Below are 23147 nucleotides of genomic sequence, written 5' to 3'. Positions count from 1 at the left end.
TGGCCAAAACTGGTATTGCAATCACAAAACCTGTGGCTAAAACTTGTACTGCAATCACACAACTGGTGGCCAATACACAACATGACAACATAAACATTAGTTGAGGGCTGCAACTCCACTTTTTAAATGACAATATCCTGGCCGGATCACTGTTGTCAGTGATATAAGTATTTGAAATGAAAATGATTTCTTAATGTCTAGTGACATATCAGGGACATGTTATGATTAATTGATATAAATTTCTTACATACTGTTCCTTTAATTATCAATTTTTTTGTTATATCTTTGTGTGATGTTCTGTAGATCGTGGCTTTAAAATGTTATGAGGAATGATTAAACAAATGTTTATGTTGCCTTACATTTTACCTTAAAAAATTATTGTCACCGAATATTAATGAACTTTCATGCGAAGATGACAGCGTAAGTTATGCAAAACAACGAGTGACATGAGCTAATCCAATCAAGTTTGAAAATAGCTGCATTTTACTGCGCAGCATTTTGATTGGTCAGTCTATCAATCAGACTAAGAAATCAACATTTTATTTTAAGCAATTGGAAATCTGAGGGGGCCGGACATGTAAATGAGGGGGCCAAGGCCCACCCAGGCCCCCTCGTGGCTACGCCCCTGGTATATAGACACACACACGCACACACACACACCTTCTGTTACGCGCGCAAAAAAACGAGGATGGTGATGAGATACAAAAACATTTAAACTTTAATTAGGAATAATAACATTGACCATACATACATGTAGACATTGACAATAATGGACAAAAACTATGATAAACAACAGTGTATAACAGACAATGAGGATGATGAACATAATGAATGACAGGTGAATACAATAACGATGATGATAATTAACTGAATTAACAACAGGTGATGACAATGAAACATAACGGAAAACATAAACTACAAACGGATATCACATATCAACTCAGTATCATGAAATTCCGTACCTATAGCCACATAAATTTGTTTTTCCGTGAAACTGACACGTTTTTCCGCCTTTTTGCGTGAACATGTCACACATTTCTGTTTACGCGTCACTGTCATGTATTTGTTACTCAACTGTTTTGTCCTATTTTCTTACCATTGTCGCTTCGGTTTAGGGTTAGATTTACATAAAAGGACATCCTTACCCAAACCCAACTCTAACCCTAATGCCAGGTGACAATGGTTTAGAAATGAGAAAATATAAAAAATAAATCTGAAAAAAAATAGTATAAACCAATACCTAAAGTGACATCCTAACGCAAACACCAAATAACCCTAAACTGAAGCGACAATGCAAAAAGGCGTAAAAACGTGTCAGTGTCACAGAAATATACGTGACTATAGGTACATAATTTCGTAATAACAAGGTTGCACATCTATGCATATTTTGGTTTATGGACTCACTATTACTGATTTGTCATTTTTATTATTATTACCTCTGTTATTTCTAAAACTACTATCAATATCATACTTAAATTTTTGCTGTTGACTCCTGTTTGCTGTTGACTTTTTTTTCTCTTTTTCCATTTCATTTCCTGTTAGTGTAATATTTAACTTTTTTTCTTTCTCTCTTTTGCTTTTTCTTTAATTTTCTATTTTTCTTCATCTTTTTAAAATTAAAAAGGATTTAAATGCATGGGAGATGATGCAGACAAGAGCGAATGTATGAATGTAGTTGTTTATTTTCAGTTGCTTTATCATATTTATATGCCTTTTCAAATATTATCAAAGGATCTACTTAAAGCATGCTGGTGAACCAACACAATCTTGCTGGCTAAGCTAGCTAAAATTAATCTAGTTAAGATTTCAGTCTGTGTGCATGTTTCCTTGAGAATCAAACCCACAACCTTTGCACTGGTAACACACCGCTTTTATCCCAATTGTCTTACAGTATGGTGCTTTACAGGGTATATATTTTATCAGTATGTGCTCAAATCCTTGATCTTATGTGCTGCTCACACAGTGCTCTACAGAAACATTAGTGAGTATGATACCTACCAGCTCTTCACTATCCACATCTTCCATTATTTTGCTTAGGGTTTCTATAGTGATGTTAAGTACAGCCTGCTCAGTCATGTACTGATGTGTGTATGAGTCCCAGGACATTGTCAGTACACGAGACCAAAAGTTGGGCAGGAAGGCTTGACAGATTGGCACAAAGCAGATGAGCAGGACCAATGCACACAGTTGGGTCTTTGCCCTGATGTTCACACCTTCATACATCATTACACACCGATCGAAACACCTGGAGTGGTCATAGAAAGATGCATCTGTAAATGTGTGATATGGAGGTAAGTGCTTTATTACGACTTATACAAAATGATGTTATGTACAGGATGTGGTGAACTGTCTCATGATACATGTGCCATTCGCTTTGCCTATTGGTGGTACTAGAGTTTTAGCCTATGCTAAAAAATATGCAGACATTTATTTTAGACATTTTAAATAAAGCAGTGGCAGCAAAATATAATAACCTTACATTATAGGCCTATCATATTTTTTTGTGCAGGCAATTTCAGTAATTCACATTCAAAAATAATTTTAATGATAAAGTGTTATACAAAAGATTAAAAACAACACAAAAGATTAAAAACAACACAAAGATTAAAAACAACACAACATGTGTTGTCCCCTAATCCACATCTTTGTATTATTATTGAAATTGTTGAATTTATATTTCAACACAAAATCAACAAAAAATTACACATAATGTGTTAAAAGCATAACACAAAATGATGTGTACAAATTTACATATCCTTTCATAGTGTGCTTCTTAGAGATGCTTGACCAAAACAAAGAAATTTTAATTTTTTTATTAATAACCTTAATGGTTTGTTATTGCATGTCAGGTTTGGGTGAGACTTGATTCAACTGTTTACAACCACTGAAGTGTGAAACAATTAATTTCCGATTTAGTCATATATTATTTATATCACTAGTATAGTGTTCACCCCACTACTACACATACTATAAACACAAATAAGGCATAGAAAATTATTTTTACCACTTACCTCTTTAAATTATTTCCTTGGTTTCAGTGTAGCGTTTCTCAGCGTGTGTTTTTTATTTGACAGGGCCAAACTCCAATCAGCAGTGAGCGTCTGGTGTGGTTTTAACCCACAGCCAGATATATGTCATAGGTGACGCGTCTCTTCACCACATTTCGTGCAGTCTTCAGAAAAACACGTCTTAATGCTAATGTGGTTGTGAATATTTCTGGAGGTGCCACTCCGGCTCGGAGAGAAACATGTTAGCAACCTGCTGAATTGAGAATGATGATAAAAGTCCACTAGGCAGTATATCATGACCTCTCTATTGCATGTGTTTCCCTTCTTGTCTTCTTTCTCCTTTACCCCTCTTTCTCCTTTTTCTCCTGACAATTGCCCCATTTTAGCACACTGCATTGACTACACACAATAGTTCTGAATATTTTAAGGGCCACGGCGTCCCCCTTGCCCCCTACACACACACACACACACACACACCATAGTCACTTCCCCCAGTGCCTCTATTGTGACATCACCGCTCAAAGACTTCAGGCATGTTGCTAACCAACCCGTCTTTCTGGCATTAAACTGCAGACTTATACTTTAGAGGTGCTAAATAAATAAAGTATGTTATTGCTTTTGTAGTTTGTGCTTCCAACCTAGAGAGACAGGGGTTAGGTTCATAATTGGGTACAACATACAATTTACTGCCCTTCATTTTAAAATGTAATGTTAAGCACAGCTAACCTGTCACAATATCCCTTCTAGTTGTATGTTAAATTCATTCAAATCATTTTGATCTTGCATAAAATTTTTTACAAATAAAGGGCAAATGGTACTTGTATACTGTATGCATTTGGGTATTCTGTACATGCAATACGCATGCTGTGTCGTATGCTATTTCAGAAAAAAACGTATATTTAAGCAGTCTATTGTATCATTAATCAATGGTGTTGGGTATTGTGTGCGTGTGTGCGTTTGAATGATGTATAAATGGGTGCATTGAAGCAGAACAAATGAGTAGGACAAGAGCATGGACTGATGTTCTGACCAAATCAGTGTCAAGATAAATAATTTAATGGGCTGGTCAGATTGTAAATCACACATGCCTTCTATTGATCACCAAAAAGTAAAATAAACTGACAGACATCTTCCTAATATGGTATGATCTGTTTCATCTTACCAAACCAAACGACTGTATAAGCAAAAGGCATGAAAACTGTCCAAATATGGTCCCTAGCTGTCACTTTTTTGTGGGCTAGTAATACCCTAATGCAGGGGTCTTCAACTAAAATTGGTGGAGGTCCAGTAAATGAACCCTCTGCACCAGCCGAGGTCCGGACATGTACTGCACGTAAAAATATAAATTGACAGCTTTCGCCAGACTAAAGAAATTAGTGTAAATATTTGTTTTATTAAACAAAATATAGTGTTACCAAGTATATTGAATAATGTTTCTTCATATGTACAGTATTGTTCAAAATAATAGCAGTACAATGTGACTAACCAGAATAATCAAGGTTTTTAGTATATTTTTTATTGCTACGTGGCAAACAAGTTACCAGTAGGTTCAGTAGATTCTCAGAAAACAAACAAGACCCAGCATTCATGATATGCACGCTCTTAAGGCTGTGCAATTGGGCAATTAGTTGAATTAGTTGAAAGGGGTGTGTTCAAAAAAATAGCAGTGTGGCATTCAATCACTTTGTGAAGAAACAGGTGTGAATCAGGTGGCCCCTATTTAAGGATGAAGCCAACACTTGTTGAACAAGCATTTGAAAGCTGAGGAAAATGGGTCGTTCAAGACATTGTTCAGAAGAACAGCGTACTTTGATTAAAAAGTTGATTGGAGGGGGGAAAACCTATAAAGAGGTGCAAAAAATGATAGGCTGTTCAGCTAAAATGATCTCCAATGCCTTAAAATGGAGAGCAAAACCAGAGACGTGGAAGAAAACGGAAGACCACCATCAAAATGGATAGAAGAATAACCAGAATGGCAAAGGCTCAGCCAATGATCACCTCCAGGATGATCAAAGACAGTCTGGAGTTACCATTAAGTACTGTGACAGTTAGAAGACGTCTGTGTGAAGCTAATCTATTTTCAAGAATCCCCCGCAAAGTCCCTCTGTTAAAAAAAAGGCATGTGCAGAAGAGGTTACAATTTGCCAAAGAACACATCAACTGGCCTAAAGAGAAATGGAGGAACATTTTGTTCGCTCACCCCGCTGACCACAGCCTGATCTCGGACACTTATAATTTCCAGCTAGCTCTGATGTATCCGCCTTTGATGGGTCAAAATTTAGATTTTATTTGTTTAGGGTTGATCAGACCAGCAGTATTTGGTCTCATGAATTTATTACTTGTTTCTTTAATTCATATTTAGTCTTTTTTTATTGTTGGCACGAGGAAAAAGTTAATAAAACTATATTTATATACTTTTGATTTTCCATTTAATCAAAATCCAGTTTTTTTATTAATAAGTCAGAGAGATGTTTCTGCGTGCTGCTTATAAAAATCAGTGGTGATATCTCACAACGTGAAAATAAGTAATTAAGTGTCCTTACCTTACCAGTTCCAAATGGCACTTTTTAGTCCTTTTGAGGGCACTTCAGGGAGAAGAGATGCGTAAACAGACACTACAGATAAAGAGCAAATGATTGTTTTCATTGCTTTATTCACCAAGTGTGTTTTAATTGTCCACACGATGTGGCATGATTGCGCTACTCCCTTGAAATATTATATCCAGGAGCTCTGATCTTCGAAGGGATTAGGGCATAGGGATAATCACTTCCGATTGGGATTCACAGATTGATTCACGAGCTGGAACACACGGAAAGTGTTTAAAAACAGCATTTGTGCCTGTGGATTTGTGTATGTGACCATTCGCTCTGGTGGCAGCTTTTTCCAATTACAGATATGTGAGTATATGGCTCAAGAAAGAAGCCTCCCTCACTAATTATAAAATGACCAGTAGGTGGTGGAATGATACAAATGGTGAAGCGGTTACTGTGATGATATTAGCAACAAGGGGCCAGGCTTCAGTACATACGTAATGACCTGATATAGCACACTAAATACAAAATAGGAAGTGTTTAATAACTATATGCACCTTTTTCATAATGCCTAAGAGAACGTTTGAAACCAGTGTGCTTAACTAACCCAAGCTGATTGACATTGAACAGTTAGACTGGAGGTTTAACCATTCAAGTTCGGACATTCAGTATCTCTACATATGTGAGTATGGCAGACTTAAACTCTTTTAAACAGTTCAACACTGAAGAAATAAAAGAATGACTGATTGCACTTTACAGTATGCACACTTACAGGAACTTACTGAACTATATGTACTTAGAAAGGATACATTTGCTACTTACTCAAGTGCTATACTATAAGCATATACTAACTATAGGCAAGTGTTACCAAATGAATTTATATTGTCCAGGCTAAATGTAACAATAAATTCAAACTGTTAATAATATCGAAGCATGCGGCAGTGTTTCCGCCTTCACAGTGTAACTCTTAGATGCTTTAGTGTGATCACTGACTCACTTTGTTCAGAGCAATGAAGCTATAACAATTTAGATGTTTATAACTGAATCTGTGCTGTTACAGTCAAACAAAACTTCCCCAGAAACTGAGATGGTTGCGGTGTTTCTGCTCTTGTGTAAGTGTTACTGAAACTCCTAAATAATCCTAAGTACATAATGATTGAGGTGTTTGATAATAATGATTATTATTAATATTTCAGGCATCTCACTGAAGCTGTTCCTTCAGACTCAAGGTACGTCTGAATACATTAAATGTACAAGAGCAAATGACTATTTGCAGATTTTGAATGTATATTTTTCTAACCAACAGGTCAAAACATCCAAAAAGCAAAGATTTATAGTAAAACCAGAGAGATTCCAGAAGGTGATGACCTTGAGGTTACTTGCAGCACGTTTGGTTATACGACAAAGAGTGTTTATTTATATCTGTGTCAAAACGGGAAAGCTATAGAAATGAAAAAACAACGCAATCAAGAAGACACAGTCTTTAGACTACAGCATATAGAAAAGAACAAGACAGGAAATTATAGCTGTGTGTTCTCAGAAGATGGTTTGAAAACAAACGAAGTGATGGGATATGGCGACAACCACATCTTCATAAATGTGACCGGTGAGATATGACACTTATATGTCGTCAATGTTTTCTTCTCTAGACAAATACACTATTAAGACCCTTCATAGCACATAACATAAATTACCTTTGTGCAGTAAGTAATTTATGAAACATGACAACAGTTTCATGCTATGTTTAATGTTAAACGTTGAGCTAAAGGATCTTTATCTTCACCCAGAACCCAAGACTTTAATTCCTGCTGAGATACGTTTGCTTAAGTCTGAAGTACAAGAGGGAAGTGACGCTGAGTTCACCTGTAAACCATCAAAGTTTTTAAACAGAACCTCGACCAGACAGTTGATTTTGGCAATTTTAATCAAAAAGGGAACAAATATCTCTATAGTCAATATTTTGGACCCAAAGAAGGCAATGGCAACATTCACACTCAGGAAGGTCAGGAAGGATGACGCTGGAACATACAGTTGTGTTGTGATGTTGAACACACTCTTTTATCCTGAAAAGTGGGTCTATGGAAATAATGAAGTCAACCTTAACATAACAGGTAAAAAAGGTGGACAAACAAAACAAAACCAAACACTGTATTCTACAATGAATCGCGAGTAAAGCTGGACTTTAAATAGTTTATGTGTTTAGTTACTATAAAGTACCATTAGATTTTGTTATAATTATAGATTTAATGAATGTATAGAAATGTAGATACTAAACTATACCAAAACAGAAGAAGGGGATATATAAAAATCTGACTTTTTCCATGTTTAAAGGAGCATTTCACCTTTAAAAACATTAATCTTTATTGAAAGTTCATCATATGTGAAGTCGAAATGTAACATACATTTCGAATTTGGTGCCTATTTGACCGAGAAAAGGGGTGTCCTGCAGAGTTTAGCTCCAACCATAATTAAACATACCTGAAGCAGCCCATTAAGGTCTTACTAGGCATACTAGAAACTTAAACTCTGCAGGACACCGGCCCTCCAAGACCGAAGTTGCCCATCCCTGATCTATATAGTATTTTGAGCTAGTAATCACATGCATACACTGGACACACCAAAGATTTATTTTACATCTTACAGATGTCCAATTTAAAATCACTTCACAAACTGACATTTTTCGTATAGTCGTTGTTTTTTCTGATTGTGTGTTTTATTTTTGACAGCTGCACCTGTGGTGTACAGCAGCACTGGGGAGGTCAAAATATTCATAGTGTCTTTAATCTTATTGTTGTTCATCATTCTGTTACTGGGAATTTTGGCAATGATCCAAAAGCAAGGTACAGTAAACACTTTCCTGTAACATCATTTTGCTTTGTAGAAGAGTTCTGCTGACTAACGCTATATTTCTTCTTTTATAGGACGTCTTAGATGCCTCAATAAAAGGTCTGTTTGAAATGTATTATTTTAATTTTAATTGCAAAATTAAATCGTAGCATTAATTATGTTTTTACAGCTACAAACCTAAAACATTTAAAAAGTCTTTCATGCCATAAAGATTGGTGTATAATTTTCCTTTAACCATTTTACATTCACAACCACACTTTAAGTAAAAATAAACATATTCTCATAGGATCACATTGTATTTTAAGTATGTGTGTTCTCTGGGAATTGAACCCATGACCTTTTGCGCTGCTAACACAATGCTCTATCATTAGGCCTCATTGAACATTTTATTTTAATGAAAATAACTGATATACTATATGTAATAAACAGATGTTTGGAGAACGAGGAGGAGCCTAGAGAAGTAGTCCGAGTACTCCATGAAGGTATTTGTAAGATGGTTTTATTTAATATTTATCACACAGCTTTTCCTAAACCACTAACCCTACTGTAATATTTAGCTTCTGCAATTATTTCAACCAGAATCACTCAACATACAGACTATATTCAAACTTTGTTTTAATTTGTGTATCATTTTACCCACATGCATATCTAAATCTGAGTTTTGTCACCATTTTAAGATAAATCTCCTTACACTTATAAAACGATCAAGACTCAAAATGTAATAAACAGCATTGATGTCTCAATATCTTTGCACACTGTAGTCGTATGCATTTTTTCATATTTGTTATCCTATACATTTTTTCACGGAAACAAACCTTGCACACTGTTTAAAATGCATATACATCCTTAAAAATTTGCACAACAATACAATCACTATTCACTACGATTGGATGAATAACAATAAGCTATTGTTTAGCTAACTTAAGCAAGGCAGCTTTCTCAATTCCTCCCGCTGGGGTCTGCTGATGCTGGCCACTGCTCTGGGTGTTTGTGTGTGCGTTCACTACACTGGGATGCATTAAATGCGTGGGACACATTTTCCGCGTGGGCTAATATATACGTGACATTTACAGCAAATTGTATCTGTCTTTATATTTCTTCCATATTTTTCCTCACTTTGTGTACTGCAAGACGATGTGGAGCAAATTGTCAGAGGATAATCTTGATATAAGTGTTCGCTTATAAGGTGGCCCCGATGCCAAAACACCTCTCAAAATGCCTGCTACGAATGCAGAAAATCTGATCTGAAATTGTTTATAACGGACAAAAGTTTTCGGAGGCAGTGTGCAAAGATCTTTCTATTAAGCCTGCTTTTGCATATATGAGTCAATCTTTTGTTTATTGCATACATTTAACCATTCATAGCCACTTTCACATACTGTATGCATGCTACAGTCCAAACAATGTAGTATAGGTTCTTAAAAGGGTCTTCATAGTGATGCCATAGAGGAAACATTTTTAGTTCCTGAAAGAATCTGTCAGCAGGGGCGTAGCACAGGATTGGGGGCCCTATGCAAAGATATTGTGTGTGTGTATACCGTTTTAAAATGATGTAAAATGAATAGTAATTAATATTTTAAAATTTGTATTACTATACACAAGACAAATGATTCACTGATTAAGTAACCACTTGTGAATTACTGCGTTACAGCATTGAAGTTGTAAATCATGTATAGAATAGTATAGCATAAGTTGTATTAAAATAAGTTTTATTTGCATTCATGTCAAAGCAGCAGCACTGCAAATCATATATTGTGCATAATATGTCTTATACTTAAAAATAGATTGAGCACCTCAGTATCCGTTTAGACATAAAAATTGCGGTTTAACAATATTTTATTGAATTTTACGAAAACAATCAAACATTAGGGGGGGGGGGGGGGGTGAAAGGTATTTCATGCATTTTGACTTATTAACGCAGTTTAAGAGTTGGTGTCCTCATGCTAAACATAGGCAAAGTCTTCTCCCGAAAAAACACAGCCAAACGTCAATCAGTGGGATAGCAAGAACCGAGAATGCTAGAAGTTACAGGCATCACTTCACGCGACAGTTTTTTATATCAAGACTCAACAATGACACGAGAGAAGAAGTGTGTTTTGGGATGTACTGTAAGGAGAAGAAAGCCAGCCTTATGGAAACAATGGATATAGGTTGTTTATCCGGGGTAGCAGCAGAGTTTTGCATTTGTTGCGCTGGATTTCATTGAAGAGTTTCAACCGGGTCATAAGTTGCATGCGGTAAGTAAGACTATTGTGTTATGTTGGAAATAGGCGCTTCAGTGCATATTATATAAACGACACGAAAATATAGTGAATAACAAGTTTAACAGTGTTGTAGGGATGCACCAATAGGATTTTTGGGCTGATACCGATTTAAACAGACAACCCCTGGCCGATGCCGATATTAAACACTTGTATACAATACTATATATTTGGTCTATTAGCTAGTTTATTTCTGCATCAAATTATTTTTACTGAACATGGATTGGATCTAATTAACATTCAACTGACCAACATAATAAGAGAGGCACAAATTAAGCTAAAACAAATATAATAAGACAACATGACAACCTTCAAAGGTGGTTTTTGCTATTCAGCATTTCTTTTATTAACAACATTAACAATTTTTTTTTTTTACATATAATGGATTTCTTTAATAAACATAAATAATGCCAGTGCTATTGCTTTAAACAGAGTATAAATATTGCTACTTCAAAAAAAGTTGGACTTCTTTTCCCCCACTAAAGTGCAGTCTGTTTCTTTTATTGTCCAAGACATTTGAGCCAGCTCAACAAAGGTATTCTGTCGGTGCTTAAGTATAGTGGACACCAGAACATTAAATCATTTAAATTGAACAACAGACATGCAACTCATTGCCTTCATGCGGTTAATTAATAAACAATCGGTATCAGCCTTTCTCGTGCCATTGCCGATATGCCGATGGTTTCAAATTCTTCAAAAATCGGCCGATACATCGTTGCATCACTAGTTGTATAGTGTTGCATAACTCGTGAGTCACTTCTCCCGCAGCTTGTAACACCTCCTTCCGAATTTTTTCGTACGTTATCAGAGATGTCATACTCCAATTAACATCAGATATGCAGAAACAGCCTGTGTTATGGCAGTGGTTCTCAATTCCAGTCCTCAGGACCCCCCTCCAGAATGTTTTAGATGTCTCCTTATATGAAACACCTGATTCAGTTCATCAACTTGTTAGTGTGTTAATTAAGGAGCCTGATGAGTGAAATCAGGTGTTTCATATGAGGAGACATCTAAAACATTCTGGAGGGGGGTCCCGAGGACTGGAATTGAGAACCACTGTGTTATGGGAGCTTTAAACAATTAAAGATATTTGCAGAAAAGGATCCAAAAACCATGCAATAGGCCAGTGTTATATATTTTATCCAGCTGACTACTAACAATGGGTCTCATTCACTAACATTCGTACGCACAAATTTGTGCATAAGATGTGCGTACGGATGAACAAATCATGATTAAACCAAACTTTTGTATCAAAATGTCTTCTAAATGTACGCAAAAACCACTCGTATGCAAAAATCTCATAGCCTATGCTATAATCAAATACTAAGCTATAAATATAATGTTTATAGTAATGTTGATATATAAAATGTACATGATTATATTTTATATTATAATATTTTCTGTATTATATATTATCATAAATGATCAATATTATTTTTGTATACATCATATTATACATAATTAGGCTATAGCCTACTTATTTTTACTACACATATAAAGAAGATGCACGTAAGACAAATCTTCACGCTTTCCTTCTCACTTTTTAAATCTCTATATAAAAGTGTGTGCTTAATGCCTAATGTAAACGTCATGTAAATGTAATGAGAAGACCAAACTGTGAAGAGTCTGTTTTATTTTAGATACAGATGCACGTCTCTGTCATATTAATGAAATGTCATATTTGTTAAAGTATCCAATACTTCTTTAATGTTACTCCGGTCGGTGGACAGCATTGGCTTCCTCCAGCGACAACAAAACATCCCAAATAAAATGCAAAGCAAAACAGAACTTTACCGATAATAAATATGATCATGGATTTCTTTTCGAGCTCTTTTGCTTCTATTACAAACTGCGCTAAAATTTTCTGTGGACCAGCGCTGTGCTGCGGAAAACCCTTATATGAAGCCGGTTTGGGCATGTTTTATGCAAATTACCAACCTAGTGCACACAGCCGCTCATGTAGGACACTCCAAATTCACTAACGTAAGAACAAGTATAAGAACAAATAAATGCGCATACGCACGTGTTGTAAATTAGGCAAAAATTTGTGAAAAGTTTGTGAGAAATGTGCGTATAAATATGAAAAGCCTATGCAATTATTAGTGAATGAGACCCAATATCTCTAATGTTTTCAACTACTTGTAAATTATGAGAAAAATTGTCATTCTAAACAGTGACATGGGGCAGTGCAGTCGCCTTTCAATTACATTAATATAAAAAAGTCACAGACAAATGCATAAGTCAGAGCCGATCCTGACCTCCCTGGGGCCCTTAGCAAAATTCTGCTTAGGGGCCCTCCTACCTGACCCATGAGCCATGGTACTTGAACCGGGCCGTGAGCCATGACCCTTGAGCTTTGCCACACATTCACAGTTGACACCCCACTGCTCTCACTACACAGACATGGGCACTATTTCAATTCAGCAGCGTGATTCTACTATGGAAAAGGCAGTACTAAGGTCAGGGCAGTAGAGTCTTGTGTGTAAAACAAACCCAAACATATTATGATTAATATGATTAATTATATATATTATGATTGAAATGGAATTTTGATTTTGTGACGAAAATTCTCGGTCTGTTATTTTTCCCCCTTGAATTAGCCTATCCCCAACATTTTCTGCAGTAACGTTATAAAAAAGACTTTATTATTGTAGGAGTATTTTTGTATTTTCAAAAAACGAATTACTTGTATTTTATTTAAATACAGTTTTCACATCAGTATTTTGTATTTTATTAAGTTACATTTCATGAGCCAGTATTTGTAGTTTGTAACAAAATAGTTTTTGATGTATTTGTGCCCACCTCTGTACTACATACAAAATATGGTTACTACTATAAATCACACTCTTAATATTTATTATTTAAAGCAACACTATGTAGTTTTTTGTACCTTTAAATAATGTCTCTAAAATGAATTCAGTGATAGAACAACTTTTAACTGGACAAATTGTACTGTTGCTGCAACCTGAGCAGCCTCCTAGCTGCTACAAGCACACTCTGAAAGTGGCGGTGGAGGGTAGAGCACACAGCCCCGCCCCTCCCCCTGGCTGCAGAAGAGTGTCTGATACCATTCACTGTTCCGCTTTTCAACCACATGGGGGAGCTGTAAGTCATTTTTACATGGAAACTACATAGTGTTGCTTTAAGTAGTGAAAACTGAATTCTTGATATCAAAAATCCATATCATGTGAAAGTATAAAAGCTAAAAAGGGTTGCCATACTGTATAACTGTTTATAGTATGCATAAGAGCAATACTTGATCCCTGATGGTTATTATTTACTGAGGGATGTGCATTCATTTTGACCTAATCATTGGCATTATACCCATTCCAATGTAAATCCATTGGTTTCCATATTGCATTAACGTTGTCATTTAGGAGTGTTATCACGCTGTTTTTGTAATGGTCTCCACACAAATGTTACTGCTGGAAAGTGCGCGTGTCGCGTGTCATTTCGTGCACGATTGCACGCGTATATGAACGCAAATTCACGGGCGGCGCGGTTATCGAGCTGCCGTTTATAAACACAGTTGCCCTTGGGCGTTTATTCACCTGAATATTCACACAATAAATTGTTGTGTAACAGACAGGCTGAGATGCACTGACGACACTACACAGCTAATTTAGCAAGTCAGATAGAAATACAGAATCACATCAACTTAACTTTACTGTTTGCTCTTGCTGACATGACATCAAACTTGAAGAGAACAAAAGTTTACCTGATTGCCGTTCTCGCGTATAACTTTCATTTTATTTCCTTTTTCTTTTTTCATGGCCAGATAGCTCCGCGTCATCTCAGTAAACAGTAACATGCGGTGTAAAACAGGAGGAGGCGGGGCCTTACGTAATTTGCGGGGCCCTATGCAGTCTGCATAGTACGCGTATAGGGCCGATCGGCTCTGGCATAAGTAATAGCGTCTGTCGGACTACTCGCTTGTTAATGTTAAGTTTGTTGATCTGAACACTTAATTCTGTGCTGTGTTAACACACCATCATATTGGACTAATACTGTAACATCTATTACTAACAATTGCGTTTTCAACACTACATGAAACATTACATAATGAAATAAAACAATGTCATCATCAAACACATTTATAAAACTTGATTACTTTACCTTATGTGTTAACATGATTTCTCGTCTAATTGATGGCCATCAGTAGTTGAGTTAAAGCCCTCTAGCGGTGCAGATTATACAAATTGTATCCCTAACATGGCATGCTCTGTGGTGTAATGCTGCGTTTACACCAGCCGCGGTAGAGGAGGGAAGCGCGAGTGATTTCAATGTTAAGTCAATGTGAAGACGCGTTGACGTGGTCTGGAGGTCTCGCGGCGCAGATGAGGCGTTTGGCGCAGTGCGGATGAGGCGTTTGGCACAGCGCGGAAGACGCATTTCTGCCTCATTCGTGCATCTAGTTTCAATTTGGTGCGAATGGTGCTTTTTGTGTTTGACGCAAATTGGCGGCTGGCGCCCGAGTTGAAAAATGTGAACTTTGGCGGAATTTTGCGGGACCTGTTGCAAAAAACTCTGTAGATGCATCTTGTAGATGGCATAAGGAGTTCAAGAGGAGGCAGACTCTTTGAAAATGTGGCACTGTATATAGTTTTTAGATGCAGTACTGTATTTATCCACTCAGCAGTGAGGTCTTTATTGTACTTTGCTTTAAGACTTCTGCGTGTTATCTTCATCAGGGATCTCCTTTGCCTCTGCTACAAAGGAGTAAAGAGCATCTCTTCTTGTAAAGCCCTGATGTTGTTAGTTTCAACTTCAAGAAAAATATTTCCTGCTCGAAGAATCACATTCTATTTTCAATGCACTGTAGAACTTTCACCCATATAGTCTGAAGAACAACTGTATCAAAGGTCTTAAATTAATTCTTCAGACCAAAGGCTTCTGACCTGGCTTTATTTGTCATATTGCATGACACCAAAATGGAGTCTAGTGCCTCAATTACCATGGGTAAGCATAAGTAATGAGTTAACCGTGAACCGGTCTTCTTTTGTCTTGTGCTCATTCAAAAGGTGGTCAAAATGAGCCAGCTTGCATTTGCTAGTTTATAGAAGGATTGAATCCCCCTGCAGATTTGTCAACATCTGGGGCTATGCCCATAATTCTGGATCAACAGCTACAAACTGAGAACTAAAATAATTTCTTTCTAGCACTGTCTGCACTTTATACTTTTCACTGTCCTTTGGCTGTAAGGAATCATTTGCTTTCGTGTCTACACCTTCTTCTCCGGCCCTACTGCTGCCTCCTGCATCTGGAGCCTTTTCTTCCTGTGGTGTGGGTACCTTTACAAGCATGAATACAGGATTCAAATCACCCAGAGCCATGAAATGAATGTCTGATAATTATTCTACCATTTATTCTACCATCAGTTACATGATGTGCATAGTGTAAGAACACACGGTAAAAGAGGTAGTAGAAAATGCATTTCCAGAGGAACTGCGAAAGTGTGCTTGCTCTGGTGCCGCCGATTTATTATTTTTTTTATCTTGTGCTTCCTCACATTGGAGTTCCAAGTTCATGTACAACGTTTGGTTTCAATACGCGAAAGTGTTCCTATCATATCAGTTATAGCACTAATGGTGATGGGTGATGACTGTCTACATATTGTTTGTGTAATATTGTCTTTGTTTTTATAGTGTCATTTTATATGGTGCCCTGAATTTATCACTTTCTAGCACAGATGTGTGACTACCTTTCCTACATATTGTACTGCAAAGCCTTTTTATGTCCCTATATTTACACCAAAACACTAAATGATGTCGTTGTAATTTTAGTTAATACATTTTTTTCTAAAGAAATCACTGCACTGATACTACAGAGGTTTAACATTTTGTAGCACGTGCCAAAAGGTTTGTATAATGTATAAAATGTATAAAACAACAACCACAAGTGAAGTTCAATGTAATATATAGTTATGATCATATGAAATCAGTTTTATTTTTCATAAATTCTGCTTTAGTTTATTGCCCAAATTAAATGATACGGTGGAATAATAAAAGTGTCGTTTATTTAAATTCCTAGATAGTATAGTGTTTTTATATTAAATATTAAAGGTATAGCGGAAGATTTTCGTTTTCCGGGTGGATCACCTCTGTTATTGGTCATCCCAGATGTCAATCATTCTGATTATATGTTGACGTATAACCGTCGTACGTGCTCGCCTCTAGGTTCGCTTGCTGCACATGCGCACTTTCACGTGTATGTGTGTTGTGCTACAGTTTCAACCATTCATTGAAGCTCGCGTTCTCACTGTGTTTTTTTTTTCAAAATGTCTGAGGGTCGCAAGAGAAAAGTGTCTACGAATTGTATGACAAGAAGAGAAAGGTCTATAAAGAACGAAACAAGACCAGAGTGTTTATGGGAGACTATTTCACACGCTGGCGTGAGCTAAAAGGACAGGTTGGGCTTCCCACGCGAAGTTTCTACTGGAAAGGTACATTTTGTCATGCTATTTGGAGAATACATTAAAAATCACTGCTAGTAAAAGTTGATGTAAGCTGGCACAAGTCACGAACCGCACAGACACGGTAAACATGCCGACAGAAACTTGTAAACAGAGCGAAGAGAAGAACTGAGCTCCTGCATGCTCTCTCTCTCTCTCTGTCTCGTGCACGCGTTTAACAGGCGTTCCCTCTCGGGAGTGTTGCGTGTGCATTTTTTTAAAAATATCGAGGGGCGGTTCTTTTAAATAATTCGGTAAAATCTTCCGCTATACCTTTAAAGTATATTTTATACTATAAAGTATTTGATTGACATTATTATTTACACTTTGCCGTATAGGATAGATGACTGATTTCTAGAGCTTGAGCTTTTATCAAAATAAACTCTTAGAGCAGCTCTGGAGATTATGTTCACCTGCTCATATGTTAAATCCACGAGTGTCACACGTGTTAAACCGCAAAACTTATTTACTGAAGAGACACGCAGAACAAGTGGCCTCTTGCCTCACGTGCGACAAAGAGTTGTGCGTCAGTAATAATGTTACATGGGGAAACACAGAACTCCATCTGTAATTAAACATTTTGCCTTGCCTTGAGGCAAATCATGTGTATGGAGTATGGTTTGATAAAGCAATAAACCCCAAGAAGCAGTGGGTTACCAGTGCATTTTATAACAGCTAAGGGGCGTTGTTAGGCACGGCGTTGTTAGCTGTTATAAAATGCACTGTAACCCCACTGCTTCGCGGGGGTTTATTGCATTTATAAAACGGTTACTTCATACGCATAGCAGGGTTTCACAAAATGAAACACAAATAAGTTGTAATTATATTAGTACAAATATTGCTCTTCCGCCAAACAAAGTAGTTCCTCAGAATCAAGTGTGGCTGCAACAGAGCGCAGTTCACAAACAACACAGACGCAGCAAAGACAAAATGAAAATATGATTAAAGACTGTGGTGTTTATTTTTATAAATCAACATTCACCTAAAATATACATTAACATTTATATCGTGCAACTGTTGAAATAATGATCAAATATGCTTGGAAGCATGCTCTTTCCCCGTCAGTGTTTTTTTTTTAAGTTGCCCGACCCAGTTTTAGTTTAATGCCTAACAGAAAAATGATCTTCTTTTAATAAACATAAAATATAAAACGAAAGAACAGACCATCCGCTTTCCAACAACAACAACAACAAAAAACTTTTCATCCTACCTTCATTTGTTCTCTTATCAGTTATCACCTCTCAAATTTTCAAACGCGGAGATAATTCCATTTTTGTGAAGAACTTTTCTAAGAGATCAGATTCAGAGCCATCAAAACTCACACATTACGGTAAATCCACCACAACGCTGTTGTGTTGAGTAAATGCGTCAGTGTTTAAGTTTGGGTAAGATTGCCATCTAGTGGACAATAGCGGAAATATCCATTTAATACAAAAACAACCCAGAGAACGTTTTCTCTTTATTAACGAGATGACTCAACAATATCTATGACATTTATCTGGATATCGCCATAATTGTGCAAATGTAGAAAAATTTAAATATGATTAAAGACTGTAGGGTTTGATTAATGTAATTTATAAAATGTCATAAAACTGGGGCCCCCCTGGCACCATTTCACAGCCCCCAGTTTGAGAACCACTGCTTTATTGAACCAATCAGCCAAAAATGGTTCTTCTATGGCATCCTGACACACTTTTATTTTTAGGAGTGTAATTGTGTTGATCCTACAGTACAGCACTTGATATTGGAGTCTGGATATTTTCTATCCCCTACTGTTATTTCCTTGATAGAGCTGATAGAGATAAACTTTAACTCTTTACTCTGATTTCTTTTGATTAAAATCTATAACAGAAACAGTTGAAGCTGAAGCTGCTGGTGAAATACAAAGCACCTGGTATGCCGGTAAATCATCAATAAATCAAAGCTTAGTATTTTGTCTTTGCTTCTTTCTAAACATCTTCTACCATTTCATCATGTGTTGTGGCTGTGATTGTCAATATAATTTGTAAAAACACAAATTTATTTTTAAAGTTTTTCATATTTTGTTCAATATGACTGTTATCAAAAGTTTTACTTACAGTTTTTCTTCCTACTTATGTTCTTATATGATGTTTCTTTTTTCTGTTCCTGATTACATGGACTGATTTCTCATAAATGATGTAAATGTGCACAGTCAGTTCTCTGAGTGGGATGACTTCTCTGATACTGGTAAGTGTGTGTTCACAAGTTCTGGTTCCCCAATACACCCCATCATAATCTAAATGCTTTGAGACATTTTTGAAATGTATATTAAAACAATTTTGCTGGTTTACAAGGGTGTCCAGAGATTTAATAGTTTTAGCCAGTGTGGGTCCTAAAGGATGCCTTGAGAATATCTTCATATCTTAAATTGTATTTTTTTCTCACAGAGGAAGACGACCTGCATATTTATCAGGTATGTTATCATGAACATTAAAAAAAAACTATATACAGTATATTCAGCTGTATTTGTACATTTAGTTATTAATACATTTGTTCGTTTTGCTCCCCCAACCCCAGAATGTATGAAAAATCATCTTCATATGCCTGTCTACAGTATGTCTGATGAGACAATTGTCTGTAAACTCTGAATTTCTTTTACAGGAACATCTGGATGTTGAAGTACACTATGCTGTGTCTACTAAAAGGCAACAAAGCATTGTAAAATCTGTCTGTGATGTGTGAATTTCTGAGGTAGCGTTGAATGGATTCTGCCATAAAACTGTTTTTTTTTAATGGTCTGGTCTGAGTATTTGATGAACGTATAATATGTGCCCAGAGCATTCGGTTATTAATCTAATTTTTGACAGAGGTGAAGTTTAGCGGCTTTTGCATCTGAGCTCCTCATACATTTAAACCTGATCTGATGTCCTTCTTTTAGACGTGGCTCACAATGTGAAGATTTGCCTTAAGTGTTTGGAAAGTACGTACTATTTAAAAGAATAGGTTTCATTTTTGCCACTAACCGCTTACACACTGCAGCCGATGCATAGTTAACCACCTTTACAGCAAATAATGTGTCAGGTAGGAAGTGAAACGAGAATAGAAATGGAGCAGAATGCAGAGTGTACGTCCAGTAAGTTTATCTGCTTATGAAATGGCTGTAACCACAAAACACTGCAGTCAAAATAACATACCTCTGCTTTGTGCTTTTCACTAAAGGTTATGAACAAAAGAACAAAGATGCACAAATTTGCGATTAAAACTAGTTAAAATACATAAACCCAACACCAATACAGTGTTTAATTAAGAAATATCGCTTGAGTAGGAGTGTGATATAGCTCTATATCATCATTAGGCCAAAGGCAATCACAGCCGTGATGATACAGAGCTATATTACACATCTTTGAGAGCAATACTATATTTATACAGTTCGACAGCACAAGTTTGAAAAAAAAGAAAACAATGGAGTGATTTTTAAAACCTCTTTGTTTGGGGAACTACTTTCTTCCACCATGAATTTAAAGCTCAGAATGAAAGTTTCAGCTGTTTGTTTTAATAACTCAATACACTGAATAGCCGTTTCTCAATATTACCGTTTCTTGGTCAAAAAGTGTAGTTTTAAGATTAGTTCAGGTGAGAATATTTATGTATAATATTCAAATCTGCAGTTGATTAGTAAAGATAGCGCCTATTTGAATATTTGCTTAGAAAGATTCGGACGTGAGATTCAGACGTGGCCATGGGGGTCGGATTGGGGGTAAAACCAGTACTGATTACCAGGGCCCGAAGGAGAGAGGGCCCTTAAAAAGTCTCACGGGCACACCCCTTGCTAATGCGCCAAATGGTTTAGTCCATCTGTATGTGCTTTTTTTATGTTAGTCAGTGCTTTAAGTGGCCCAAAAGAGGTGCCGTTACTCTGAAAAAATACCCTTAGAAAGACCTACTGTAGAAAGAGCTATTGAACATAAATAAAATGTGCATTTACAACATAGTTTAATGCTAAAACTAGTTGTTCAGATAGAAGGAGCTTGAAAAAAAAATACTGGCCATTTGAAACTCGAAAGTCATCACTTTTTTTGTCCCATTGTTTTCAATTTTCCGGGTGGTAAAACGTCCTTCAAATTCATTGAAATTTCGTTCACTTGTAGTTTAGCAATTAAACTAAATGTCTATTACAATTTCAATAATGTTTTTTCTTGACACTGACTCACAGCAGCAAAAGTGACGCATACACTTTTAACTTGTAAAACTCAAGGGTGTATGGTAATGTAGTCTCTGCTCTCGGTGGGACGAATTGGGAAGCGTGCATTGTGAAGGGCGCTCTGTAAAGTGGCAGCGCAGCCAAAGGATTAAAATAAACCTATGGCGGTACTGAGCGCAAACTTCTGCAGTGCGGTTAAAATGTCTTTCTCAAAGAAAACTAAATCAGGCAAGAATAGTGATGTCCAGTTCGTGAACGAATCGTTCTTTTGAACCGGTTCTTTTCAGTGAACGTCTTGAATCAGTACACCTAATCGGACTGAATCGTTTAAAAAGTTTGTGTCTCGAGACAGCAATTATCCACAAGTTACTCACTTTCAGATGTGCTTGACAGTCATTCCGATTCGAATTAAGAGAGAGTAATCCATATCTAAACTCGTAGAAGCTCTCCCCAACAGTATCACTGACTGAACCGAGGTATGGTGAACTTTGTTGATACTGAGCATGCTCAACAAACATACTGTTATTCCAGAGTCACAGATAAAATGAATACCTGAATCAAGAACGGTTTCTATCGGACGCGTCCGACTTGATGAGCCGTTAATACTGCGCATGTGTTACTGAAAAGCACAATACAGCGACTCTCGACTCAGGAACAGCTTGCTGCATTTATGGAGTCACCAGTTCACTGATTTGAGAACAGTTTCTATTGGACGCGTCCGAAGCATGCGTGAGACAAACTGTACGGACATCAGTGAGTTGCTGTGCTAATACTATAGCCTACATGAACTAAGATGATTGACAGACATAAAGTACGTTTATTTATTACCATAAAACTTACGGGAAATATGCATGGTACAGCAAATTATATTAAACACCGTTTTGACTAAAATGTATTTGTTAGGTGTGTGTGTGCAGATTATATTTAAAGTTGTTATGAGCTTGATCATGATTTCTGTTTTTTAAAAGTGCTTTAGTTGGACAACTAAATAATAATAAATCAACCATACACGACTTTACTTGAACATTTTGTAATGTATTTTACCCTCCTGGATGATAGAATTAGATGCGAATGACGTCATTACGTAAAGTACGTTAAAGAACACCATTATAATAGCCTAATTTGAAACATGTTTAATTTTAAATGAATAGGCTGTAATATCTAAAATAAGCATGCCCCGGGACGCGGCCAGCGGGCATCTGTGTTCACCCACCCCGCTGACCACACCCTGACCTCGGACATTTGTTTCTATGTTTGATGGTCAAAAAAGAGATTTTATTTGTTTTGGGTTGATCAAACCAGCAGTATTTGGTCTCATGAATCTATTACTTGTTTCTTTTATTCATGTTTAGTCTTTTTGTTATTGTTTTAGTTACGAGCACGTATGGCTCAATAAAGAAGCCTCCCTCACTAATTGTAACATGACCAGTAGGTGGTGGAATGATACAAACAGTGAAGCGGCTCTTAGCCAATTAGATTTGAGGACCAGAAAGAACTGTTGTATTAAATGTTATTAAACACTCAGGATTACAGATATTGACATTACTCTTAAACAAATCACTATTGCAGACTGGAAAACTGTAAGGTCTCATGATGTTAAGATACTGTTGATTATTATTACAAGCATGGCTCGTTGGAATGCTTGATTCTGATTGGCCATTTGCAGGTTTGTTATTCCCAGATAGCAACAGCTCAAAACAACCCGAATTCTGCAAATCATTTTAGCAGGTATAGTTTAATATTACACAAAATTTTATATAAATATGTCTTTTAATAACATTCTGAAAATCATTTTAACATGTATAGTTTAATATTACACAAACATTTTATATAACTATGTCTTTTAATAACATATATGACAATATACACTCACCGGCCACTTTATTA

At 36.5% G+C, this 23147-nt stretch overlaps 2 protein-coding genes across 5 annotated transcripts in view; one reads left to right on the top strand and one right to left on the bottom strand.

The window, feature by feature from the left end:
* Positions 1 to 3814, bottom strand: part of vwa7 (von Willebrand factor A domain containing 7) — a 31516-nt gene extending 27702 nt beyond the window's left edge. The window contains exons 1-2 of one of the 2 annotated variants that reach the window (XM_055174783.2): positions 3012 to 3814; positions 1999 to 2245 (exon numbers count right to left, since the gene is read on the bottom strand). In XM_055174783.2, coding sequence (XP_055030758.2) covers positions 1999 to 2226 — 228 coding nt within the window. In that variant the 5' untranslated portion in view covers positions 2227 to 2245; positions 3012 to 3814. Of the gene's footprint in view, positions 1 to 1998; positions 2274 to 3011 lie in introns of those variants that run through there. The other variant, XM_055174784.2, reaches the window with a different exon arrangement.
* Positions 3815 to 6064: 2250 nt separating this feature from the next.
* On the top strand, positions 6065 to 23027 carry LOC129419730 (uncharacterized). Of its 3 annotated transcripts, none has more exons than XM_055174897.2 (12): positions 6066 to 6221; positions 6600 to 6651; positions 6736 to 6768; positions 6846 to 7145; positions 7327 to 7650; positions 8266 to 8379; positions 8461 to 8485; positions 8816 to 8868; positions 18950 to 19000; positions 19272 to 19306; positions 19507 to 19532; positions 19721 to 23026. In XM_055174897.2, the coding sequence occupies exons 2-12, from the start codon at positions 6627 to 6629 to the stop codon at positions 19779 to 19781; spliced, it is 1047 nt and encodes a 348-aa protein (XP_055030872.2). In that variant the 5' UTR covers positions 6066 to 6221; positions 6600 to 6626; the 3' UTR covers positions 19782 to 23026. The 3 variants fall into 3 exon arrangements, with proteins under 3 accessions (XP_055030873.2, XP_055030872.2, XP_055030871.2); XM_055174896.2 differs by having other exon boundaries at positions 6068 to 6221; positions 18950 to 18992; XM_055174898.2 differs by lacking the exon at positions 18950 to 19000 and having other exon boundaries at positions 6065 to 6221; positions 19721 to 23027.
* The last annotated feature ends 120 nt before the right edge of the window (positions 23028 to 23147 follow it).

The sequence above is a fragment of the Misgurnus anguillicaudatus genome, chromosome 15 (genome assembly GCF_027580225.2).
Source record: "Misgurnus anguillicaudatus chromosome 15, ASM2758022v2, whole genome shotgun sequence".
Lineage (NCBI taxonomy): Eukaryota > Metazoa > Chordata > Actinopteri > Cypriniformes > Cobitidae > Misgurnus > Misgurnus anguillicaudatus.
This window is presented reverse-complemented; position numbering and strand designations above follow the sequence as displayed.